The 24,418-nt window shown below is 32.2% G+C and overlaps 1 protein-coding gene across 2 annotated transcripts; it reads right to left on the bottom strand.

Moving 5' to 3' along the window:
• Positions 1-87: 87 nt before the first annotated feature.
• LOC122631169 lies at positions 88-19,552 on the bottom strand. Of its 2 annotated transcripts, XM_043816508.1 has the most exons (6): positions 19,410-19,552; positions 17,960-18,493; positions 3,679-3,782; positions 1,904-2,098; positions 941-1,146; positions 88-565 (listed from the first exon to the last, which is right to left on the bottom strand). In XM_043816508.1, the coding sequence occupies exons 3-6, from the start codon at positions 3,770-3,772 to the stop codon at positions 407-409; spliced, it is 654 nt and encodes a 217-aa protein (XP_043672443.1). In that variant the 5' UTR covers positions 3,773-3,782; positions 17,960-18,493; positions 19,410-19,552; the 3' UTR covers positions 88-406. The 2 variants fall into 2 exon arrangements, with proteins under 2 accessions (XP_043672443.1, XP_043672442.1); XM_043816507.1 differs by lacking the exons at positions 17,960-18,493; positions 19,410-19,552 and adding an exon at positions 4,207-4,286.
• Between the last annotated feature and the right edge of the window lie 4,866 nt (positions 19,553-24,418).

The raw sequence follows: 24,418 nt of genomic DNA, 5'->3' as shown, positions 1-24,418 counted from the left end.
CTATTCTCAATCATCTCGAGAGGAACTTCCTTTCATAATATGATACAAATCGAAGGATGCATTATAAACTATATGTATATATATGTATATATATATATATATATATTTATGTAAGAAAAAAGAGAAGGTACAAAATGATGACATACATATAATATTTTTACGTCACCTTACTTCGTGTATGTGCTCTACTAATCGTTCAATAATCTTTTTTTTTTGTTCTTTTTCTCTCGACGTATCACACAAAATTGAAAAAGTCTCAAATTTCGTAGTAAAAAATTATCGGTTAGTAAATCATAAATAAACGGCAATATGGAGTAATCGCGAAATGACATCATCTTAATTATCGCGTCTATCGTCCGTTGTGGGATCTCGTCTGGGTTGTCTCTCGTTGAATGCGTTTACACCTTTACAAACGGATTCCAGGGTTTCGAGAGGCGACGAAATTCAGGAGCTCGTCGCTGTCCTCGCAAACGAATGGCTTTACGTGATGACAGGCAACGTCGTGCCATTTAATGCCGTCGTTGTAGAAATTGTTGAGAATAGACAGGCAGGATTCATCGTTACCCTGTGATGATAAATGTTAAAATCAAGATCTTTCAAGGGATAAGTCTTTCTTGGTTTTTCTAAGTCTCTCTTCGTTATTTTCTTTCTTTCATTCTTTCTTTCTTTCTTACCTCTTTCTCTCTTTTTCTTCTTTAGGGACACGAATGAAGTCGTGTCATGTTGAAATTGATCAGTATGATAAAAATCAGAGGATACTTCCTATATGAAATACGATCTACGATAGATCGTAAGAAAGATAGAATGGAAAAGAGAAAGGTCTGTCTATAAGAAGTTTCAATCAAATAGAATCGGATAAGTGAAGATGAGAAAATCGAACGCGAATAGGACGAACGAAATCAAAGGGAAAGTAAAGAGAGAATGGAAAAGACCGCAATACCTGAGCAGCCTCGCGGTTGTCTGGCTGTGGCTGACCGTATCCACCAGTATGGCTCCAATCCCCAGAATTACGTTGGCTGGTCGGTCCGATTTTAGCACCGGATCCGGACCAGAACCATCCGTTGACATTTTGCGGTTGAAGATCGGGACGGTCGCAACCGTTAAAATTACATTTACGTCCAGAAGTCCAGATGTACCTCACGTTTCCTGACGACGGAATCGCGTTAAATAATATTTCCCTTGATTCGGGATTATTCGATTCTCGCTTCGAAAATCTAATTTCAATGTTCTCGCATGAATCCAAATCTGTCATATGATTTTCCACTTACGATCGTTTTCATTACGTTAAGAAATCTTCGAAACAACAAATGCGTGTAATGTCGAATGTCGATTAAAGTGTAAATCATCTTAAAGGGATATCTTTATCTAATTTTATAATATTTCCTTCGTTTTTCTTTTCTTTTTTTTTTCTTTCTTGTTTTATTTCCACGCGTTCGATTTAAATTAACCAAAAGGATTATTCATTTATGATACATGACAAAGTACCCGTACACGCGAGATCATTTTTCGTTCGCTTAATTTCATTTTTTCACGACTTCGGTGAAAGTGGGCGGCTGAGTATTTCGATAAAAACGAGTATGTTACGTGACTTACGAAATACGTACTTGAAATTTATCTCACAAGAGGAATATTATCTTTCTCGACTCGAGAAGATTAATTTAATTAGACGTATCCTACGAATGCGTTCGTTTGTACGAAAGAAATTCTTTTTTCCTCTTTTCTTTTTTCTTTTTCTAACAATATAATTCGTGGAAAATTATAGTTTAGAGAATAACGAGAAGATTTATTATCGAGAATGAAATCTTATCTACGAAAGCTGAGATCTGTCTGTTAAAATACGTTTAAACGAGAACGTATCCGATGGATACGAACCATGCGTTATTCAACGTTCACGTAAGTTTACCTCTGGCTACTCTCTGCTTGATGAATTCATTCTCTTGTGGCGTCTCCAGAGATACCGCATCCATGCAATGACGACGGCAAATGTTACGAGCGTCAAGCCAGTCCACCTCGAGGCTTCTAGTTGGCAAATGTTCCCAACTGAAGAAGTACGAATGAGTGACACCCCTTGCGTCCCTGTAACTCGCGTGACGAACGCCTGCGAATCGAGATAATAATTACACGATGCTGCCATTGTTTTCTTAAATACAATAATCGATATGTTCCTTTTCGATCTGTTTCTTTTCTTTCTCTTATCTTTTCTTCCTTTCTTTCTTTCTTTCTTTCTTTATTTTTTTGTTAAATATCAACGATCTGCATCGTATAGATCTTTGGAGTTACTATATATTTCGTAATACGATCGTTAATTCCGTTTTCATCGAAAACGTGAATTCGTTGTACTACCATCTCTGTCTTGAGTCGACCGCATTAATGATCAATAAAAGGCGTTGGATTTGTTTGATTAGGAAAGCGGAGAAGAACGAGACATCTCGTTGAAACTCTTGATTGCCATATCCGTCAATCAACGATTTCTGTTTTCTTGTCGGAGTATACTTACTACACGCTCGAGTAACGAAAGAGTTCAATAGGTTACGATGGGGTAATATGAGTGGGTAATAATTTAGCGATCTATCATAATATAGAACGAATCAATAATGAACGAATTTATATCGATTAGAAGAGAAAAAATAAAAAAGAAAGAGGTGTAAAAATTGCCGACATAGATATTTACATGGACGTTTGATTTTTATCTATTCTACCAATAGTTCGTCCTCTTTCTCACGTAATAAAATATATCCTTTGAGAGTGGAAAAGAAATTGAAAGAAAGAAACGCAAGGAAAGAGGAAAAGGAAGAGAAAGAAATATATATATATATATATATACATACCTATATATATGATACATGTACATAAATATGTGCGTATATATATGTATATATATATATATATATATATGCGCATGATGTATATATATATATGTACATATATATATGCATATGTATATATATATGTACATATATATATGTTATGTATATATATATTTGTGTATATATGTGTATAGAGAGAAAGAGAGAGAAAGAGAGAAAAATAGCCAATGACTGCAACAAAATCCCTACGATTAGCCACGGTCAGTTGGTTAGGGTTAACTACGTCTCTTTAGTTGTCGTACAAAACATTTAACTTAACTACAATAAAGTGCTCAAACTCGAATGAAATATTATTACAGCCGGGAAACGCGACGCATACTTAAATCGTAATTATAGATGGGTACTTTCGTGACTACCGTCGTTTAAGAACCTCCGTTCTAAATCACAGACTCTCATGTTTTTCTTCCTTCGAAAATGTTTCTTTTAAACTCGCGAAAGTTTCTTTTTTTCTTTTTTCTTTTTTCTTTTCTTTTTTTTTTTGTCTCAAATCAAACGAGATCTAGGTCGTGAAGATTGTCAGATATCATTGCCGTATCGAACCGTTGTAATCGATCGGAACGTTACTTTCTATTCATCATCGCCTTTTTTTTTATAATTAACCATTAACCGAACGAATATAATGATGATCTCTAAAACATTAATAAAATATTTTTAATTATATCATATTATAGCATAGTTATCATTTATAGTCCATTCATCTGAAATGAAAGTTCTCTTTTTGTCTCTTTTATTTTCGCTTTTCTTTTCTCTTCTTTTCTTCTCTTTTCGTCCTCTCGAAAATCCATTATAAAATCTTATATAGAATACTCACGATTCGCACAACTTCGTGGATCCGGTAAGGACAATCGACGTTGGGCGTTCACGGCGATTAAGCCGAGGAACAGCAAGCAGATGGTGATCCTCATACTCCTGAACCTTGAATAAAAGAAGAAAAAAAAAAAAAACGTACATTTCTAGTATGATATAAAATTTTTGACTTTTATTTTGTTCAGAGATAAATTAACTCGTCAAATTTAAAATAAATGTCGGGAAATCTTTAAATTGAATTTATTCTTAGTTGGATAAAATTTCACATTACTTTTGCTCGAGTTATAACTTAGATTATGAATTTTAAGAACATTGTGATCTTCTCATGCAATACTGTATGTAATCGTTAAGTTCACCAATTCAAAAATTTATTCATTCAAGAACTATTACATTATGAAACGACGATGGATACTTATAATAAAAGTAAGGATGGTATACGAAAAGAAAAAGAAAAAAGAAAAAAAATTATAATACATCGATGGATCTCCGTTACGTCATATCGATAACAGGCTACCATCTTTCGTAATCTCACCGGTTTTGGTCTCGAATTCCATTAAAGATAGAAATTCCATCCGAACGTACTCTCGATTGCAGCATCGAATCTTAATTTCGCCGATTTCCAATTCAGTTTCAATCAAGTAAATAGTTTTTCGACGTTTTTGCAACTTTACTGAGATATACATAAAAAGAAGAAAAAGAAGAAGAAGAAGAAGAAGAAGAAAAGATATCGTAGGAATGCTGATAAAAATATTCCATTGAATGAAATGTTAAGCAATATTTTTAAAACATTCGATCAGACGACCAAAGTTTATAATTCTAAGATATAAAAAGTATCGGATGATCTCATATACTTATCGATCAGATATGTTATTAACAAATTAAAAAATTTATGACGTTTTAAAAGTAATTTTATGTTGATAATGAGTCTAACTATAGTCGATCGAGAAGAAAAATGATTCTGTCGTCTTTTGATTTATATACGTATATGTATATAAACGTATGTAGATATGTAATTGAATGTTTTTAAAAAGATGTTTAATTAAATTTTCAATCTCTGTTTCTTCGCTCTCAATTTTTCGAGATTTTTATTCCAATGGTTTATACGGACAAGACCGATACAATTCCAATCTCGATCGAGGAAGAGAACGCGTGACTCGAAATATAATTCTGTCGGGTAATGACGAAAGTAGAGCCCGAGGGTAAAAAGAGGAAAAACAGTAGAAAAAGAAGAAGATGAGGAAGAAGAAAAAGAAGCTGGATGATCAAGGATCGATTTCACGCATCGTACGGATCGAGATAGCCTCCGATCGTTTTACTAATAACTTTCATTGGTGAAGAACCGAGAACGACTTTCTACGAGTCGCTATCATTCGGTTTATAGCGAATCTTCAACGTATAGTTCGATCGTTCATGGCTCCTAAGATTCCTCTATATAATCATTCGGATTCCCCGTTTCTTCCTTTACATTTTCTTATTTACTTCGATCCAAAGTGAAATTGAACGAATGTTATAAAAATATTTCTACTATATAAACTACTATCTATCGATATTTTGAAAATCATTTGACAAACGTTTCTTTATAACTACTACGTTATTTAGACTGTTATCATTAGTATCATTTTCAAAAGAAAAAAAGAAAAACTATGTATGATTGACGTTAATAAACTTTGATATATTTATCATATTTCTTTACTTTCGTCGGATTTATCATGACGTCATATATAACGTCTCATTTCTACCTGTTCATAACTTGGATATATTTATCATATTTCTTGATATTCGTCAGATTTATTATGCGGTTCGGTAAGGTCTTTTTCTTGCGGTTCATAAGTTTTGTATATTTGTCATATTTCTTGGTATTCATCATCAGATTTATCATGCGGTTCATAAAATCGTAAATGTAGTATCTTAAACTCGCAAATTATAGGATGAACGTGACCGTAAGGAAGTTGGAGTTTGGATTTCGAAATAATCACGAAGTACTGCCTGATCACTCTCACGTCGGTTACCGTAAATGTCAGGTTCAAATGATCACGTACGTCCGTATCCTTATGTTCTCGGTACTCGTAAACCAGTCTGAAAGGCAAAGGTACATTAACCTCAGCGTCGAAACATTAAATTGCGTGTAAGAACATCATAAAAATGAAATTCTTTTCAGTATCGTTAGTTAACACGCCGCAAACGTATCAAATTTTCTTACTATCCTAACTTTGTTAAAATTATTCATAAATATTTCTATATTTTATATAATTATATGCAATATGTCTGTATTATGTCATTAATTATTACTATCATAAATCAATTATTTTCAAGATAATAAAAATAAATTAAGTTCGTTATGCGTTTGTAAAGTATCCTTGCGATATTAAGAACTTTGCTAAGATTCATTAATCCGAGATCATTAATCATTATTCTATTAAATCGAGATCTTTCTAACGATGAATACCATAACAAGTATACCCTATATAGCATAAACGTGTTCGCTTAATAGGAGTAAGTCATAAACAATTGGTGATTAAATCGAGCGTTGTATTACGTTCGTACTCTATATACTCTTTAAAAAGGATTCTCATATATCTTATGGTTAAAGAACCGTAAGAAACGACTTTTCTTTCCCCTCTTCGCAAAAATGATACTAACATAAGCCATGGAACTTTTTGTAGTCTCCAAAAATTTCGTTCGAGACCAACAACAACTTCATCAATCTCTTTCGGCTTAACTATTATAATAGTCATTGAAATCTTGACTATATAAAATCGTCGTCGAAATTTTCAATTTTTTTCTCTTTCATCTCTTTTATTTTATTACGTATAGGAATAGCCATATATATATATATATATATATATATATATATATATATACATATATATATGTATCTATGTGAATATATATCCGGACATTGATCTCGACTTAATGATAAAAAAAAAAAAAAAAAAATGATAAGTTGAAATATTTTTATGGGAAAATTTGATTTTCTCATCAATCGATTCAGGAAAAATGCTGGTTATTCGTATTAGACAAGGAAATACGAGAAAACGAAGAGGAAGATATATAGACGAGGTTGAAAACTCCCACGCATTCAACGATCCGCACGCTTTTATAATACTCTAGGTAGGAAAGAGCGAGATACGAGATGGTTTGTCTCATTAACTACGTACTTCGTTCTCTCTCTTTCTCTCTCTCTCTCTTTCTCTCCTCTTTCTGTTTCCTTCTTTCCTTATATATCTCTTTCTCTGGCTGCTTTTAATCATGGTACGATGCTCGGTACTCGTGCTTTCTCCATGAGTGTTGCGAGCCGATACAACTCTTCAATTCACTCGCGCTTATCTTTCGCTATTTTCTCACGATGCATTCACTTCGAAAGAGAGAGACAGAGAGAGAGAGAGAGAGAGAGAGAGAGATAGAAAGAGAAAGAGAGAGAGAGAGAGAGAGAAAGAGAGAGAAAGAGAGAGAAAGAGAGAGAAAGAGACAATCGAAGATTGGATGCTGGAGTTTCAACGACGTGTGAGATTGACTCGAATGTTCAAAAGAGAGAGAGAGAGAGAGAGAGAGAGAGAGAGAAAGAGAGAATTTTCACGAGCAACTCTCTTCACCATTTCGTGTTTTTGATCGTGAAAATCACAACAAAAGTAAACTCTATAAATCGTAAAATATCTTCAAGAAATAGTAGAAAATCTTCAAACGATGTTTTCTTTGCTAAGAGAAAAAACAAACGATATAAAATCTCTTTCTCTCTCTCTCTCTCTTTCTCAATGAATGGGGGCGGTGTTCTATTGATATATAATTCGTAACTCTTGAAAGCAAGGCACGTATGGTATTAGTTGAATATACCGTTATGGAACATTATATATAATATACTTTTATCGTTCACCTACTTCTTATCGTTTAAGTTCACCTTATTGCACTTGCGATGGTTTTAATATAATAAATTTCATAAGGTGTAATATATTGTTTAGTTTTAATCGATATTGAAACAAAAAATAATATTAATTAATTAACGAATCAAATAAATTAATATTAATTAATGATTATTAAATAAATAATTAATTAACGTGTAATTAAATATTAAGTAGTATTTACGTATCGTTAAAAAACAGGGATTTTCGATTAAATCGAAGATTACTGTCGCATTTTCTTTTTTTTTTTTTCTCCTCTTTTTTCAATTTATTCGATAAACTCAGAAATTTCAATGAAAAATCTCATCGTCGTTCGTTCGAATTTTCGTCTCGTAATTCGATCGAATTTATTCGTACGGAAATTAAAGCTTCTAAAACGCGCGACGAACTGTCGCACGAATAAGGTGAGAGTTTTCTTTCTCTTTTTTCCTTTTCTTTTTTTTCTTTTCTTTTCTTTCACGAATACGTTACACGAACATACAAAACGTGGTATGCATGCGATGCGTACGTCTCGTAGTCGTTTCAAGTTTATTCAATGCAAAACGCGTTGATGGTAGCACGTCCGTGGTCAGGAAAAGATTACTCGTTAATGATGTGTATGTGTATGCGTATGCGTGTGTGTGTTCTCGTTAATCACGCATACATTCAAAATGTCTACGTAAAGAGAAAGAGAGAAAAAGAAAGAAACAGATGGGTCCTAGTGACCCGATGACCAAATACGTTTCCAATATCTTCTAGCAAAACAAATTTATTCCAATGTCGTTCGAATTTAGATTAATATAATCAAACTTTCTCACTTACGAATCGTAATTTTCATTCAATCGAAAAATTCAAACGATCGAGGTACTCGTTACTTCTTCATTTTCAATTTTTTTTTTTTTTTTAATTCGTTATACGTACGATTGTAAATGATTAAATTCGTACGAGTAATTTTTTATCGCATTGCTTAATCACATCTTTTGAAAAATCCTTAACAAGAAGTAGAAGAAGAATATGAGGAAATAATTTCTTTATTCGTTCCAAACGCTATTACGAAAAATTATTTCGTAATTTATTTTATTTGGAGCTTAAATTAGATGATATATAAAAAGAAAGAAAGAAAGAAAGAAAGAAAGAAAAAACGAGAAAAAAGATAAGATAAAAAAAGAAAAGAAAGAAATGAATTTCTAGGAAAGCAGTTATAAGAACGAATCGAACGAAGTGTCGAACTCGATAGAAGAGAAACTAACTCTCTTCGAAAAGTTGACGGGAACATAAGAGACTCATGTAATCGCGGAAGGCGTAAGTACTTGCACACGTACCTACATAGAGATATGTACATATATCGGAGAGGAAAAAGGGGGAGTGTGGGAGGGAGGGAGGTGGGCGATACATATACGGGTAAACTCGCACTGTTTTATCGTAACTTTGTGCTGTACGAAAAAGGAAATTCACCGATCGCTGTAACTCGGTGTCGCACGTTATGAAAAATTCGAAGGAAACGACATCTCCTCGAAAGATCGAACTCGACGATCCATCATCGTATCTTCTTGACTTATCGAGGACTATCTGAAGCTCCTGTCATCTGAAACTCGCACGTCTTTTACCCTTTAATACTAATGTTAATCTTCAGATTTTGTAAACGTTGTCATCGCTTTTTCAATCATAAATTCGTTAATTGAAAAGATATTTCATCTTTCTCTTCGAAAATTTAAAAAATAAATCGTCTAACTTGAAGAAAAAAAAGAAAGAAAAGGAGATAAATTTAAAAATGTAATAAATGTATACTTAGCGCTTATAAACTTAGATATTTCAGTAAACGTTAGGTATTCGTATTAATCGTAATTTATATGTGATTGAAATGATGATGAATCGAAAAATGTCAATTTTTTTAGCACAATTTTCTATATTTTATCCTTTATTATTTCTCTCTTTTTCTCTCTCTCTCTCTCTCTCTTTCTTTCTTTACCTCTCGCTTCAACGATGCTGCAGAAATCCGTGACTTTCCTCGAACTCGAATGCAATAACATAATCGGTACCTTTCTATACATACATGGTATATATAGGTATACGTATATATATATGTAGGTATCCTAGATGGATATATCCGAGGTGACGAGAGAACGAGAGGACGAGACTTTCTAAACCGTTCGTGATACGACGAGTGTCACGAAGACCGTGCGAGTCGAGTTTACCGGCCTTAGGTGAGCGTCCGACAGTAAAACTCGTCGTTGTTGACGTTCGAGTTTAGAAGTTTAGCTGTGAGACTAGGAAGAAACGAAGAGAAGGTAGAACCGATCGTCTTAGAGGAAAGACACTAGTAAAAGATTCTTGGCAAATGTTCTATCGAGCCTTTCTCTCCTGACTCCTTTGAATCTTCGATGAGCCTTTCTTGCCTTTCCAAAGCGACGTACTACCATTGAGAGATTAGGATCGACGACTCTGGCTGTCTCGACGACGACCGATTTAACAGAGTATAGATACTATTTTAGCGCGTAGATCACGATCCTCGGCTAGAAATTTCAATGTCCTTTCTCGAGCCTTTCTCCAAAGTCATCGAAGTCTTTCGCTCTCGTCCAACAACTTTCAAATACTAAATTTCGTCCTATCGTCGAATTTGATTAGAAAACAAAGAGAACGATGCTCGTGATCGCGATCTTAAATTCGTTCGGTAAGTTCGATACGGTTTCAATTGTCCTTTTCTCTTTTTCTTTTCCTTGCTTTTTTTTTTTTTTTTTATATTAAGAAAAAAAATCTCGAAATTGTAATTCATCGAACGATCGATCCTACGATCTTGTTTTAAAATATTATTATTATCATAAATCCGTATCTTCCATAAAGAAAGATAAATGTATCCATTATCTACTTCGCATTAAGGATCATAAAACGATACGCGTTTAAATCTCTCGAACTTAGCTTTCTACGATATATCTTATCGTAAGAAGATAATCATTTTTTTTTTTTTTTTATATGTCATAATGTCTCCTCTCGCACAATCTTATATTATATCAAATGGATTTCAGTAGAAAGAAAAGAAAATTTCGCAGACGTCGATTCCCTTTCAATTTCTTTCATCCTCTACTCTAGTGAAACGAAAATAACGATCGTCGAACGAACCATTAAAACTTTCTTATTTCAAAGCATTACTAAAGAGATAGTAAGAGCGTGTCTTTTATACGACAAACCGAGTTAATCGTGAGCCTATTCGAAGTCGTTCGTTTTTCACGCACAATAGCGTGAGTTTTTTTTTTTTCTTTCTTTCTTTTTTTCCTTTTCTTTTTTTGTTCTTTTCAAACAGATACAACGATTCTCCTCGGTGCAGAGCCACTTTAATCATATATCATAGAGAGTTTCATATGCATACGTACGTGACATGCGTTAAATCCTCTTACACGACATTTTCTTCAACGAACGAGTTCGAAAGAGCTGGGAGAGAACGTAATGTTTGGTTTCGTCACGCGCGAATCCATTTTCCTTTGCTCTCAAACGAGCGTGCAAAACGGTTTAGCTTTCTTCGTTGTTCGCGTTAATTAAGCTAGAAGATCCTTGCTGTGGTAATGATTACTATCTTTATAACGAGGAGGATAAGGCAAAAATAAGTAGGATCGACCTCTTGTCGAGATTATACAACGATGAAAAAGAAAAAAAAGAAAAGAAGAAAGAAAAAGAAAATATAAAGAAAGAGTACTTTAATAAGGATGGGAAAGGTAAGCTAAAGGATTCAAAGAAATTGCGAGTAATATCGTTTACTTAAAAATGGTATAATAAAAAAAAAAATAATAAGAAAAATAAAAAAAAAAAAATAAATAAAGAAATCAAAAGAAAAACGAAGAGAAAGAGAGTGCAGATAGAGGTGTTAAATAACAGTGATTCTTATAATAAGACGAATGATCAGAAATAACTATAGTGATGACAGGAATTACATAAGACAGAATTACGCAAGGGAAAAAAAAATCTAGTATAATATATAGAGACGTATGCTTAAGACGCGTTAGAAAGGGAAGTTTGTTAGAAAAATTAACGATGTTGAGAATGTTATTACTATATATATATATGTGTGTGTGTACATACTTGCACAACGTTAAGATTCATTATTAGTAACAAAGATTCCAGAAATGATTTCCTCGAAATATTCGATCCATACTTGTAATTATCATTATTATTTTCTTTTTTTTTTTCTTTTCTTTTCTTTTTTATTAACACGCGAAAAATCTTCCTTTTCTTTTACCATTAAATTTTGATCACATCGACGATGAAATAAACGCACGAATGTATACATGGAACAATGTACTTTTTAAATTAGGAAAGAAAGATTGCAGATTAATTACGCAATTTGTAATTACAATTCGAAAAATATATTACTCGTGAAAAATACGCGACTTCCGTTTCAACTTATGACGAAATCTTCACCCTGATTACCGTCATGAAAAACTAGTTACAACAACGTTATTACCTGAAAGTACGACGAGATCAAATAAAATACATACTGTAACAAACTTTCGTTAGCAGCTATATGAGTGGACATCCGTTTCCGTTAAGATCTTGGATTTCGATTAGTTTATCTTTGTGAAATCAATTCACTCGGGTTACAAACGAATTCTAATATTTTTCGCAGAAAAAGAAAATGAAAAGAAAGAAAAGAAATAATTTTGACGATTACGCAAAGGGATTTCTTATTAATTTCATCTTTACTCGATGGATATTCGTGAAATAGCATCTTTTATTTTTTTTCTGACGTAATTGTCAGAATGAATGTATAATAAATAAAATGATAAATAACTCTAACTCTTCAACTTATTCAAGTAGAATCGGTGAAGCGTTAAGAAACGATATCTCGTTCGGTGAAGCGACGCAAACTTTACAGAACGAAAATTATAACTTATACCACTCACGAAACACTTTTAAAAGGAAAGTTTCGACCTGGAACGAGGTGACGACTTCTAAACCGTTGAATAATTTCAACTTCTTTTTTTTTATTACTGTTCTTTTTTATTTATTTTTTTCATTTTCTTCTTATTTTTTTCCATCTTCCTTGTCTTCGTTACAGTTAAAATTTGCATTTAAACGGACCTGAACGAAAGTTCAATTTTAAAGCTCCGCTGTTCGAAGAAAAAGGAAAAGAAAAGAAGGAAAGGAAAGAGGAAGAAAAAAAAGAGAAAAAAATTAAGAAAGGGAAGAAAAAATTGGTGCGATTTTTGTTTTTGTCTTTTTTTTTTCTATTCCGTTTTCTTACACGATGACATCGATAAGAGAACGAGAAAGACACGAAGAAAAGTAACTCCGAAGTTTCTACCGATCGAAAAATCTCTTTCAATGAGGTAAAAAGAAGAGGAAGTCTAGTCTAGCGAAAACGTGAGATAGCAGGAAGATCGAAACTTTGTTTTCGTTCGTTGAACGATGCGCTACATTAATAGAAAGGAAAGTTGTTCCAGAATCGGCTCATTAGTTCAGATATCTCTCCTCTCTCGGTTCAAGATCGATGGATCTCGAAACGACACGTGCATTGCCCCGGGCCACCACCACCTCCTCCTCCTCCTCCTCCTCCTCCTCCTCCTCCTCCTCCTCCTCCTCTTCTTATTCTTCTTCGTCAAAAGAATCGAAAAAAATGATCTTAAAACTTGTACCGTTACGAATATTATTTCATATAAATTTCTTAACAATTTCGACTTTTACGATGTAATTTTGAAAATTAATATCTATCGATCTGACGAAAAACATGAAGAATAATTCTCGATATGTTGTGAAATTAATCGAACGGATATGTCCGATAGAAACGTCGTGAAATTAATTAGAAACAATAAGAAAGAAAGAAAAAAAGAAGAACTAAGAGTTTTGATAGAAAAGAAAAGAAAAAAGAAAAAGGAAAAATGAAGAAGAAGAAGAAGAAGAAGAAGAAGAAGAAGAAGAAGAAGAAGAAGAAGAAGAAGAAGAAGAAGAAGAAGAAGAAGAAGAAGAGATTAAGAGAAAATAAAGATATTGAAATCATTTTGTATAATTAGTATCCACGTGATAATTAGGGTCTATCCGCATACTTTCTGAACGAAGTAAGCGCGAACTAGAACATTGGAAGTCTCTCTCGATGGCCCACCTTACAAGGTCGACCGACGACATTTAATTTCGACCTCGTTCGAACGCCTTTCTACCTCTCGAGGATTCAGATAGAGACCGGACGTTCGCGGACTCGGAATGAATCGTAAACGATAAAGGACAGTTGGATTCATCCTTCTAACGTGCTTTTAGCTTGACGTCTTGAAAGAAAATTTTTTATCTTTTTCTTTTTTTCTTTTTTGGGTGTATGAAGGAGATAGAAAGGGAAGAAAGATAAAAAAAAAAATCTTCTCGAATTCGTAGCTCACGAGAGCTCGTCTTCGTCGTTTAAGAAAATGAGAATGACAATGAGAATGGGAATGAGAATGTGACTGCGAACGTGAATGAGAATGATAACCGTACAAGACACCTCTCTCGGAAGGAGAGATCGGCCACGATCGTTCCTGGTCTGCGTATGTAAGCTTGTGTGTGTAGCTGTAAGAGTGGTGTAACCGTTAGCTGGCCGGCTTACTACTTTACCTGGTTCAACGCAACGATTTGAAACGAACTTAACATAGGTATACAAACTCGCATTTAAGTGAAGCTTCCTCGTCTACTCGATTAAAAGGGCATACTCGTTTAACGCGCGAAGTCATTTTACGAACATCCTTCTTGATTTTATCGTCACCAATTTCACGCGTCTCTTCGTTCACGCATCATTTATATAGGTAAATGCGATCGTTCTTTCAATAATAAAATAATATTAAAACTAGCTGGTAATCTAGGTTGAAAAATAAAAAGAATTAAATTATAAAATAAATCAAAGTATTGATCTCGTTAAAGAGAGAGAGAGAGAGAGAGAGAGGAGTTTTATGTTTATATAATATATTTCAAGAATTTATTATATCGTATTATATAAATCAAATTAAAAAGGATTTTATTTTCTCTTAAATAAGAATTTTATTATTAAAATACGAACATGATCTAATCTCTTTCACTGATAGCTTATTAAAAAAAAGATTTTATTAAAAGAAAAATTTTACCTAAAGAGATAAGTAAAGGTGAATGGAGATCATTAAAAGATAATTACACGTAGATTAGCTATTTTTAATTAATACGACGAACGTGTTTCGTCGGATGAAGGAGTCGGTCGCGTATTCGGGAGCAATTTTCAAGCGAATTCCGATGTAACCGAAGGCGAATGGAAGCGTAACGATGACCAAGAGCTCATGGTTCGAACTTTTTGCCGCGAGCAACGAAGAAGAATGGCTCGGATGCGTTCCGAATAAACGCCGAGATGCCGGTCCGTTTTTTACCATAGAAGCAACGGTACAACAAGCAGCGACGATTCAACGCTTGACGATTCCTCTTGTAGTTAACAAATACTTTTTATCTAAAAACTTATTCGCGTATAAACATTGAATTCTTTCTCCTTTAAACTAAAAATGTTTATGACGAAAATTGTACCCAATAACAATTATATAAACATATATAAAATTGTTTATGTATAATACTTTTATATATAATTGTTTTATATATATATATATATAATAATTGTTTATAATTTTTACGTATAATAATTATTTTTTTAATTTTTATAAGTAATCGTTTATTTATAAAAATTGTTTTCAAGTATATTAATAATAAACGAAATCATGAAAAGTCATATTAAATTAATATTTCGTTTGAGTCGAGGAACTTAATGAAAAGTCACTGTCGTCTAGTTGTACGTCATTTCACTACTAGAAATAAGAAATTAATTAATCTCAAAGAGAAATTAATTAATTCTTCGAGCTAATTAATCGCCACTCAGATAGTTGGAGTTTGTGAACGTTCGCAGACAAATCGTTTCGGTGATGAGCACTCGCCGTGTGGAAAGCGTTCGCGCTTCTCTCGCAACAGACCGCGTGACTAATTGTTTTGACGACAAGCTTTTGACATTGTATGCAGATTAGACGAGGAGAACAAAAGAGTCGGAGGCATATAAATTAGAAACACCCTACTAATCCAAGAGATGGTAATTTCATACTACTGCGAACGTTTCTATGGAACAAGGTTTGCCGCTATCGAATACGAAAATGCGTTTTAATAATTTATTCTCCATCAGGACTAAATAATCGATCAAAAGCGTTGAATTTGATATCACCTTTAAAAAAAAAAAAAAAAAATGAAAAAGAAAAAAAGAGAAAAAATGTTCACACGTAAACATCAAATAAAATTCGGTTTATAAATTTAACAAACGGAATTCCATCGATTAAAAAAAAAAAAAAAATTAAAAAATCAAAATCAAAATCAAATTAATAATAAAAATAATGTAATGAACAAAAAGGGGAAAAATTTTGAATGGACGTACATATCTCCAAATGTTTCTGGAAAGATTTCAAAAGAACGCATAGAAGAAAGTAAATGTCTATTTCGTAAGGGAGAGAATTGCAATAAAGAATCAATATAATTTATTGAGTTTACTTTCGCGAAAGTATACATATGTAGAAAGATGGATAGAAGGAGGGAGATAAATACGCTGCTTATGGTTAAGCAGGCTCAAACGAGAGAAACATTTGATTTCGCAAAACCAAGAGGCGTACGGTCAAAAGTCTTGCTCTCGAAAGTTGCTATAAGCAAACTTATTGCATCTATGTACATACGTTGATACGTATACGAGGAAGGAACATTAAAGTATGGATTATGTACTTGTTCTCTTAGGAAGATACATACGCAATAGGTTCTCAACGAGCCTAAAGTTTCTTGCGTAAGGATGAACGGTTAGTTGCATGTTTGCTCGTTCTTTTACTTGTATTAGAGAAATTTCTTTAACGCTTTTCGTTTCTTTTTTTTTTTGCTTTTTTTTCTTTTTTAATTTTTTCTTTTATTTTTCTCCTATTCTCTTTTCTATCGAATACTACAACTAAAGAAAGTATATGTTTAGCGAGTGTGCTAAACATGTGTAAATGATGACGACATTGACGATACAGCGAATGTTTTCGCAGCGAATCTCTCTTACTGAGATTTTTATATACCTATACAAAGTCGAAAACAATTCTTGATGATGTAACGTGTCAGTATATTCATCGATAATTACATCTATATGCGATACACTACATCGTGCAATTTAAAATATCGATCATTTCTGTCGAATTTGTATGACGTGAAAGTAATCGATTAAACTTATCTGTGAAAAACTGTGTAAAATATATTTATATAAGTATTGTTTTTTCTACAAAAAAGATTCTTGACGATTCGACTTTTTTTTTTTTTTTTACTTTTTTTTTTACCTTTCTAGATAATCAAAAATAAAGTATCGTGATGTGTAATCTTGACGATAATAAACTCGTTAAAATTTATCAATTATAAAATTTATCAAAATTATATTATATACTGAGACAAAAACATCCTGTAATTTGTTTTTACTTTTGATAAATTAACAATTATTAATATTTTAAATTGCACGAGAGTGCAATTTAAATTTCTCTTTCTCTTTCTCTATATTTTGTTCAAAAATATATCAACGTTTTACTTTCACGTGTACGAAGTTAAATATCGTGTAATTAGTATTTTGAGGAAAATTTAAGAGTTTTTATTTTATATGAAAGCAAAACTTTTGACACCGCGTCATTTTATTCAGAACGGATCATTACATACAGAATCAGAATCTCACTATATATTCCGAATCTGATCAACGAGTTGTAAAGTTATCGACATCTTTTCAACAACGTCGAAATAATTCAATTAAATATTTTTCTATTCTTAATTCTTTTCTTATTCAACGTATAATTTAAATTGTACAAAAAAAAAAATGAATATATTCTACCAAACTTATTTTTAGATATTTAAATAGACTTTGGTGTATGCAAATTTCTTTTTTCTTTCTTTTCTTTTCTTTATATCTTTTTCTTTTTTTAATAGGAAGTCATCAAAGGTCACAATGCGTCATATACTTAAAATAAACGTATATATATATATATATATATATATATATATATATATATATATATATCAACGAAAAACACGTACGTATATCTGTGCGTAATATTGCATACTATTTCCTGATCAAAATCTCAGATACATTGAAATTTAATGAAACGAAAAATCAGAAATAACATCAAACGATAAACCACGAGATTCTCGTATAAATCGATCCTATAACGTAATCCTATAAAATTTGCAAATGTGCAATAAACAAACGCTTGAGAAAAGATTCAGACATTAACAATCGATTCGAACCTTGACAAAATTTTCCTACCAACCACGTAACATAACGTCATCGTCCTTAATTTCTTAAAAATTCGCGTAAATTAAAAAAATACATATATATGTAAAATAAAACAAAAATAAAAAAAAAACACATAGAAAAGAAAACAATAAGATAATAGAAATCGTACTCACTGGATAAAAAAAGCTCGTAGCAAAAAGACCTTTTCCTTCTTCTCCTTCTCCTTCTCTTCCTGTTCGCTTTAAGCTCGGTCAGTAAAATAGGCAGGAAGTATTTCTCGTATGCGAGAAAAATCCAACGGCGATTGGCAGAAAGAGGCCGAGAGTGTTGAGGAAGAGGTCGAAGAAGATCGGTCTTACGAATTGGAAATACAAAGAAGGAATGAACTGACGGAGGATCGTGATGAGCCAGTATATAGTCGGCCCACATTCTCTTGGTGCTACGAGTAACCTAAATTTCCCCCACCATAAAGTCGAACCTGGGCATCGAGTCCGGGGCATCGCGTGCGTGTACTACCTGGGAAATAACCCCACCTGTCCTTCTCTCACTCTCTTTCTTTCTCTTTTTAACTCGCTAGACTGCTCACATGTTAGAGGTAGCCAACCGGAGGATTCCGTTGTCGACGGGTCCCCTTCGACGATCACCTCCGAATTCCCCTTTCACCCTTTCGAGACAGCAATTTATGCAATCTTTTCAAAATGAATTACCTAAAACGGATTAATACAATGAAAATGGCAATACTCGAAAGGTAACTTCTCAGAGTATTCGCTGGCCGTTATTTTGTGCGTCGTTTCCTTTTGTCGAGACGACCAAAAGAAGAAAAGGAAGAAAAAGAAGAAGATCCGTAACGAAGCTTTCGTGGAACAAACGAGAAACGTTCTGTTGTGCAACGAAGAAAGAGTTAATTGAGAAGTAAGTATTGAACGCACTTCGTGTCTTTTATTGCCGGTCGATGTAATGTCCTCTTTCGTATACGCACCTTTAAATATCGTTATATGTAAATATATACATATATAATGTATATTAATTCTGCTAATTCTCTCTGCTAGAAAGAGAGAAAAAAAGAAGAAAAAGAAAATGTTTTTCTTTATTCAGTGTGTGTTTGTATACGTATTCACGATAGTTAGTAAGAATAAAAAAAAAATGTAAACAAACCTTTAAAATTTAAAGAATACGTCGAAGAATTATCATTAGACATTTCGGATTATTAAAGAGAAATAGGCTTTTAAATAAATGATATATCTACGTATATAACACACATAGTTATATACATTCGAATTTTACAACTTTGCAATTACTCAACGATCATCGATCGAAGACGATTACCGATTTTCTTTTCACCTTTCACGTTGAGCAGCAAAATCGCAATTTCGTTTCCACATGCTCTCGACGATCTTCTTCACGCTTCTCCATTCCTCAAAACGAAAGCGCACGTCCCGTCTGATTAATGTACACGTAGGAGCCTTCTGCAATCACTATGATGGCCGAAGAAAGAACAAGAAGAAGCTCTCTCGATGCTGTTGCATCGCTTTTCGAGATTCATCTCCGCGTCCACGCTCATCGCATTCGTCACGTCGCCTTTCTTTCGTACGAAAACGCGATCATGCTTTCCCATTTTCGTACCTTGAGTTTCGTGATCCACCAACGAGAAGCTTGAATATCTCATCCGGCCAAGCAGCATCCTTGTATCCAAGATCCTTGATCTAGATCAACTGCGTCAAGGATCTCCTTCTTCGACCTTTCCATTTTCCTCTATTATTTTTCTTTTTCTTTTTCTTCTTCTTCTTCTTCTTCTTCTTCTTCAAAAAAAGAAAAGATAGACAAAATAATATTCGATTGATAAACCAAGAATGACTTAAATTATACTTGTATTTTTTATTTTATTATTTTGAAGAATTTATTTTTACGATTTAATTTTCACACGCTTCGACTTAAGAGATGAATTTTTTGGAAAATGTGCATTTCAATATGTACGAGTTGATGAAAGCATAAAAAATAAAATAAATAAATAAATAAATAATAAAATAAACGATAGACAGACATTTGAAATAAACATAAAGAAAATAGTAAAAGGGGAAATACAAGTTTCGCTTTTCGAATGTTCTAATGTAATTTCTCAAGAAAATCATTAATCCGAAGAAAGAACGAACTTTCAGATTATCTCGGATTAAACTCGAACGTCTTATGTGGAGCTTCAAGAAAGAAACTTTCTTTCCTTCCTGTCGATGCTTTTTGGATTTCTATCTTTCGTATAAACTCATTAATCGAGTAGAAGAGCAAAACGATGATAAAAGTGTTGCCATTTACGACGACATTCGTAATAGTTCATCGAATCGAAAAGCATTCTTTCCATTTGTATATTTTTTTTACTGTTATTTCTTTTTTTCTTTTCTTTTTCCTTTTTTTTATATTCGCGCATCGCTCTCTAAAAGATTATATATTGAATATTCATAAGAACGGTTTACGTTTGCGCAAAGAGACGAATACGTTTCTACGCTTAGCTTGTTGAAGCTAGAAAGATACCTTTTTTCGCGTTGTTTTATTATGCATGGAACAAACACAAGATCTCTTCTTTTTTTTTACCTTCCTCTTCTTTTCTTTCTTGCTCATTTCTCATAATGACGACGACGACGACAACGACGACGACGATGACATTGGTTCGTATACAAAATTGTCTTTATTCAATTTTTCCTATTTATTTCACATTCCATCAGAGTAAAGCGATTGGATACCAATTGTCAAAGGATTTCACTCTCTAGAGAGAGAATCGTACAATGAAATGTCTACACAATACTGTAAAGAGCGTTAGCGAGACACTCTCTTTCTTATTTTTCACCCTTCTCCAAGGACGACAGTCTTTTTCCAAGGTTTCCAATCGATTGAATAAAATATATATATATATATATATATACCGCTTAAACTAACATCTACGCAATACTTCGTTTTCGATATTTTCGTAAAGAACGTCGATCGTTGGAATGCTTCGAAATAATTCATAGATAGATTATATTGTTATAATAATATAAATTTTTGTCGAATAGATGAGTCTCTAACTCTAATTAAAATAATAAGTATAATAACTTGATTACTAAGAGAAAGGAATGGTAAAAGAAATTGTTTTCAAACTATTCTCTTCCCGTTCTATCTTGGTCGAAGGTAATTTTCTATGGACGTTTGTTGCAAGATGTTCCTCTTTTTTCATCCTCTTCCTTTTCTTCGACGGCTCATAAAAGTTCACGCTTTAACGTGGCTCAAATGAATTTGCGATAAATATCTTCAGCTTTGTATCCTTCACAAAACACAGAAACGATTACAAGCTCAATCGCAAACTACTCGTCGAACACATTTGATATTTGTTAAATAATCATAGCTACTCGACGAGAAATTTAATTAAGAGGTAATTAATAATGATAATTTCATATCAAGTTAATTATAACATTAATTCGTTGATGATTGTCGTACGAGAGCGATTCGTTAAATAATTTTAACTAATTATTAAATAATAAAATATATTTTAATTGAAATGGAGATTGTAGTCACGAATACGCGTACACTCGTTAAGACGACACGATACTAACTGAGTCAATGTTTACAAAGAACAACCTCCGTCGCAGATACAATGTTTACGTTTTATTATCATTATCTAATATTCTTCGAAATTTTATGATACGAACTACCTTGACGATATGTTTTCCTTTAGTTTTTGTAAACTAACTAATGACTCATTCTTTCAAACGACTTTCAATTGAATAACATACGTATGTATAAACGAATAAATGAAAAGAAGACTCAATAAATCAATGTGATGAAATTTTCTTTTGAAACGATCATGTAAACAAAATTCTCTAAATACGTTTAAATATTTCTCTCGCCTTTTAACGTATATAAGTAATAAAATATATTATGAAAATCTTTCTTCGTAGGAAATATTTGATGTTATGTTGTATATATTACATTTCAAACACGTTCTTCTTATCGCCTATCCCTTCATAACTTCTCCGCATATTTCGCATAAAGTGAACATGAAATTTATCGAGAAAATTTATCGATAGCGATCAATGACATTTACTTGCCTAAGAGAATTCTTCGGCTGCTATGTTATGAGAAATTCATTCGATCGATAAAAATATATGATTTATGTGTATAACGTTGTACGCACTCTCTTCATGAAAATATCATACAACATTCGCGCCGTATTATTCTTAAGGAAAAAAGAAACAAGAAAAAAAGATCATAATATATCAATATAACAAAAATAATGTCATTGATAAATTATATCATGTTTAAAAGATAAAATCACTTTATAATTTTTTCAAAATTATTTGATATGTATATATATATATATATATATATTATAAAAAAATTAAAAATTAAAATAGCAATAACATTTTTAAGTAATAAATAATGTGACATATACGTTTAAATGGAACTTGCAAAAATGATTATCATTTTTTCACTAGAATTAAATTCAATAGGGTAAAATGAAAGTTGTAGTTGGCCAATCTGGTATTTCGCGCATGCGTAAAAGTAACTTAAGCGGAGTTAACACGTAGAACATGGCGTTTTTTAGTAAACTAGAAAACGATTGGTCAGCAATATCTAATGGTCAATAACGATTGGTTGGTAACAGATGCATACCACCAATCATGATAAAATTTTATTGAAAACAGAGCAAAGATAAAATCGATTAAATACTTTACTTATGATATCTTATCATTATTAATTTAGAAGTAAGAAAAACGTTAACGCTTATTTTAATATTAAATAATCAAAGCTATTTACTTTTATATTTATATATCTACCTGCAATTAATTAAAGAAACATGCAAGTTTCATTGTAGTTTTTAGCACCTCTTGAAATGTACCTTTTCTCTTTATAGTATAGTTACGATGACAGTATATTTGAAGATTTTATCAAATTTTTATCCGACAAATTTTAACGCACAACAAAACTATAGTCTTATTTTACTGATCTTCAATGCATACCAATTTTTATTTTCTTTTTCTTTTTTAAATCAACTTGCACCAGAAGTCAAGTTTCTTTTCCAATTTATATACATACACACATATATATATATATATACATAAATAAATATATATGTGTATATATATATATATATATATATATATATATAAACAAATAATAAAAGTTTCCTTTTTTGTTCCACAGAAATAACAACAACTCCTTATGTCCCATTATGTCTTTAACTTTATTTTTTTCCTCGTACTAAGAACTAAGCCATTAGTTGCGGTTAAAATCCTCGTTGATTTAACATTAAAGACAAAAATATGATCTAATATGTACAAATGAGATGAGTAACGTAAGCTTAATCATTAAACTCTTCAAGGATTAGACAGATTGATATTCATTACAAAGTGGCACAGTATACAAACGCTATACACAGTTTAAGAATCATTTAATTAGTTAATTAGTTAGTTTTCTTTTTTTTTCTTTTCTTTTTCTCTTTTTCTCTTTCCTCTTTTAACCATTCAGAGAAGATCTTACGATGTATATTAGATCAAGAAGACTTAATGACATATATTTATAAAGAATATTCGATTGTGTGTTCGGACAGCAGTACGAAGTCCACGTTTGCGAAAATATACTCCTTTTTTTTACGGAGAAGTCTGTTTTCATGGATCCTCTTTTGCAGTACCATGCCCCATTATAATAAATCAATGTCTTTTTATTACTCTCTCTCTCTCTCTTTCTCTCTCTCTCTGTCTCTTTCTCTCTTTCTCTCTTTCTCTTACATTCTCACTCACTCACTCTTTCTTTCTTTCTCTCTCTCTCTCTCTCTCTCTCTCTCTCTCTCTCTCTCTCTCTCTCTCTCTCTATCTCTTTCTCACTTTATATAACATTTCGAAAATAATAACAAACGTATGAATGTATTATGTTCATTATTTTTCACTCTCGATCGATTCACTGTGAAAACAATCTAAAAATTTCTCGCTAATACGAATCAAAATGTATTAATTATTCTATATACACGTGAACGGTATCTATGACGTTTCTATCATTTTTCCTTTTTTTTTCCTTCTTTTCTTCGAATGTTTCTCTTTTTTTCTTTTCCCCTTGTCAATGATGAAACGTAAGAGAAATGATTTATTTCTTTGCAGTGATATCAAATGTATGTATATATAATTAAGAAATAAGTGTAATATTTTCTTGGATTATTTAATAAGAGGGACATTGTGTAAGCCAAAAATACAGAATCTTCTAAAAGTTTTTGCGATTTCTCGATGAAAATCGATGATTCCTTAACTCTTAAGATTTAAACAACAAAACTCCGTAAAATCGGTCTATACACATTCATCTAAAAATCTTTACTTGCGCAAAATCAAAGCAATGATTATTACACGACACTTTTCTTTCATTTCGATAATTATCTGCGTAATCTGGACAATTCTTTTTTTTTTTTTGTTTTTATGCAAGGTAGTATAATTATACATTGATTATTATTATTTAGCTATACATATGTGACAAATATTAAGGTATGCACAAAAAACCGGTCGAACGTAGGCCATTGCCGTTGCAAAATATTTTTTCCCATTATAATACCAAATTAAAAAAAAATGAACATGTATAATTTTCTTAAATGCTCTTATGTATCGATAAGTTAAATTTTTTTT

Source organism: Vespula pensylvanica, chromosome 8 (assembly GCF_014466175.1).
Source record: "Vespula pensylvanica isolate Volc-1 chromosome 8, ASM1446617v1, whole genome shotgun sequence".
Lineage (NCBI taxonomy): Eukaryota > Metazoa > Arthropoda > Insecta > Hymenoptera > Vespidae > Vespula > Vespula pensylvanica.
Note: the sequence above shows the minus strand (reverse complement) of the source record. Positions and strands in the feature narration are given on the sequence as shown.

Bases quoted from the DNA above. Each gene is read 5' to 3' on its own strand.
- LOC122631169 (XM_043816507.1), bottom strand. From the start codon at position 4,271: ATGCTGCAATCGAGAGTACGTTCGGATGGAATTTCTATCTTTAATGGA. The intron at 2,099-3,678 runs GTGAGTATTCTA...CTCGATTCGCAG, and splicing joins TCCACGAAGTTGTGCGAATC to GCGTTCGTCACGCGAGTTAC. The intron at 566-940 runs GTATTGCGGTCT...TTATCATCACAG, and splicing joins ACAACCGCGAGGCTGCTCAG to GGTAACGATGAATCCTGCCT.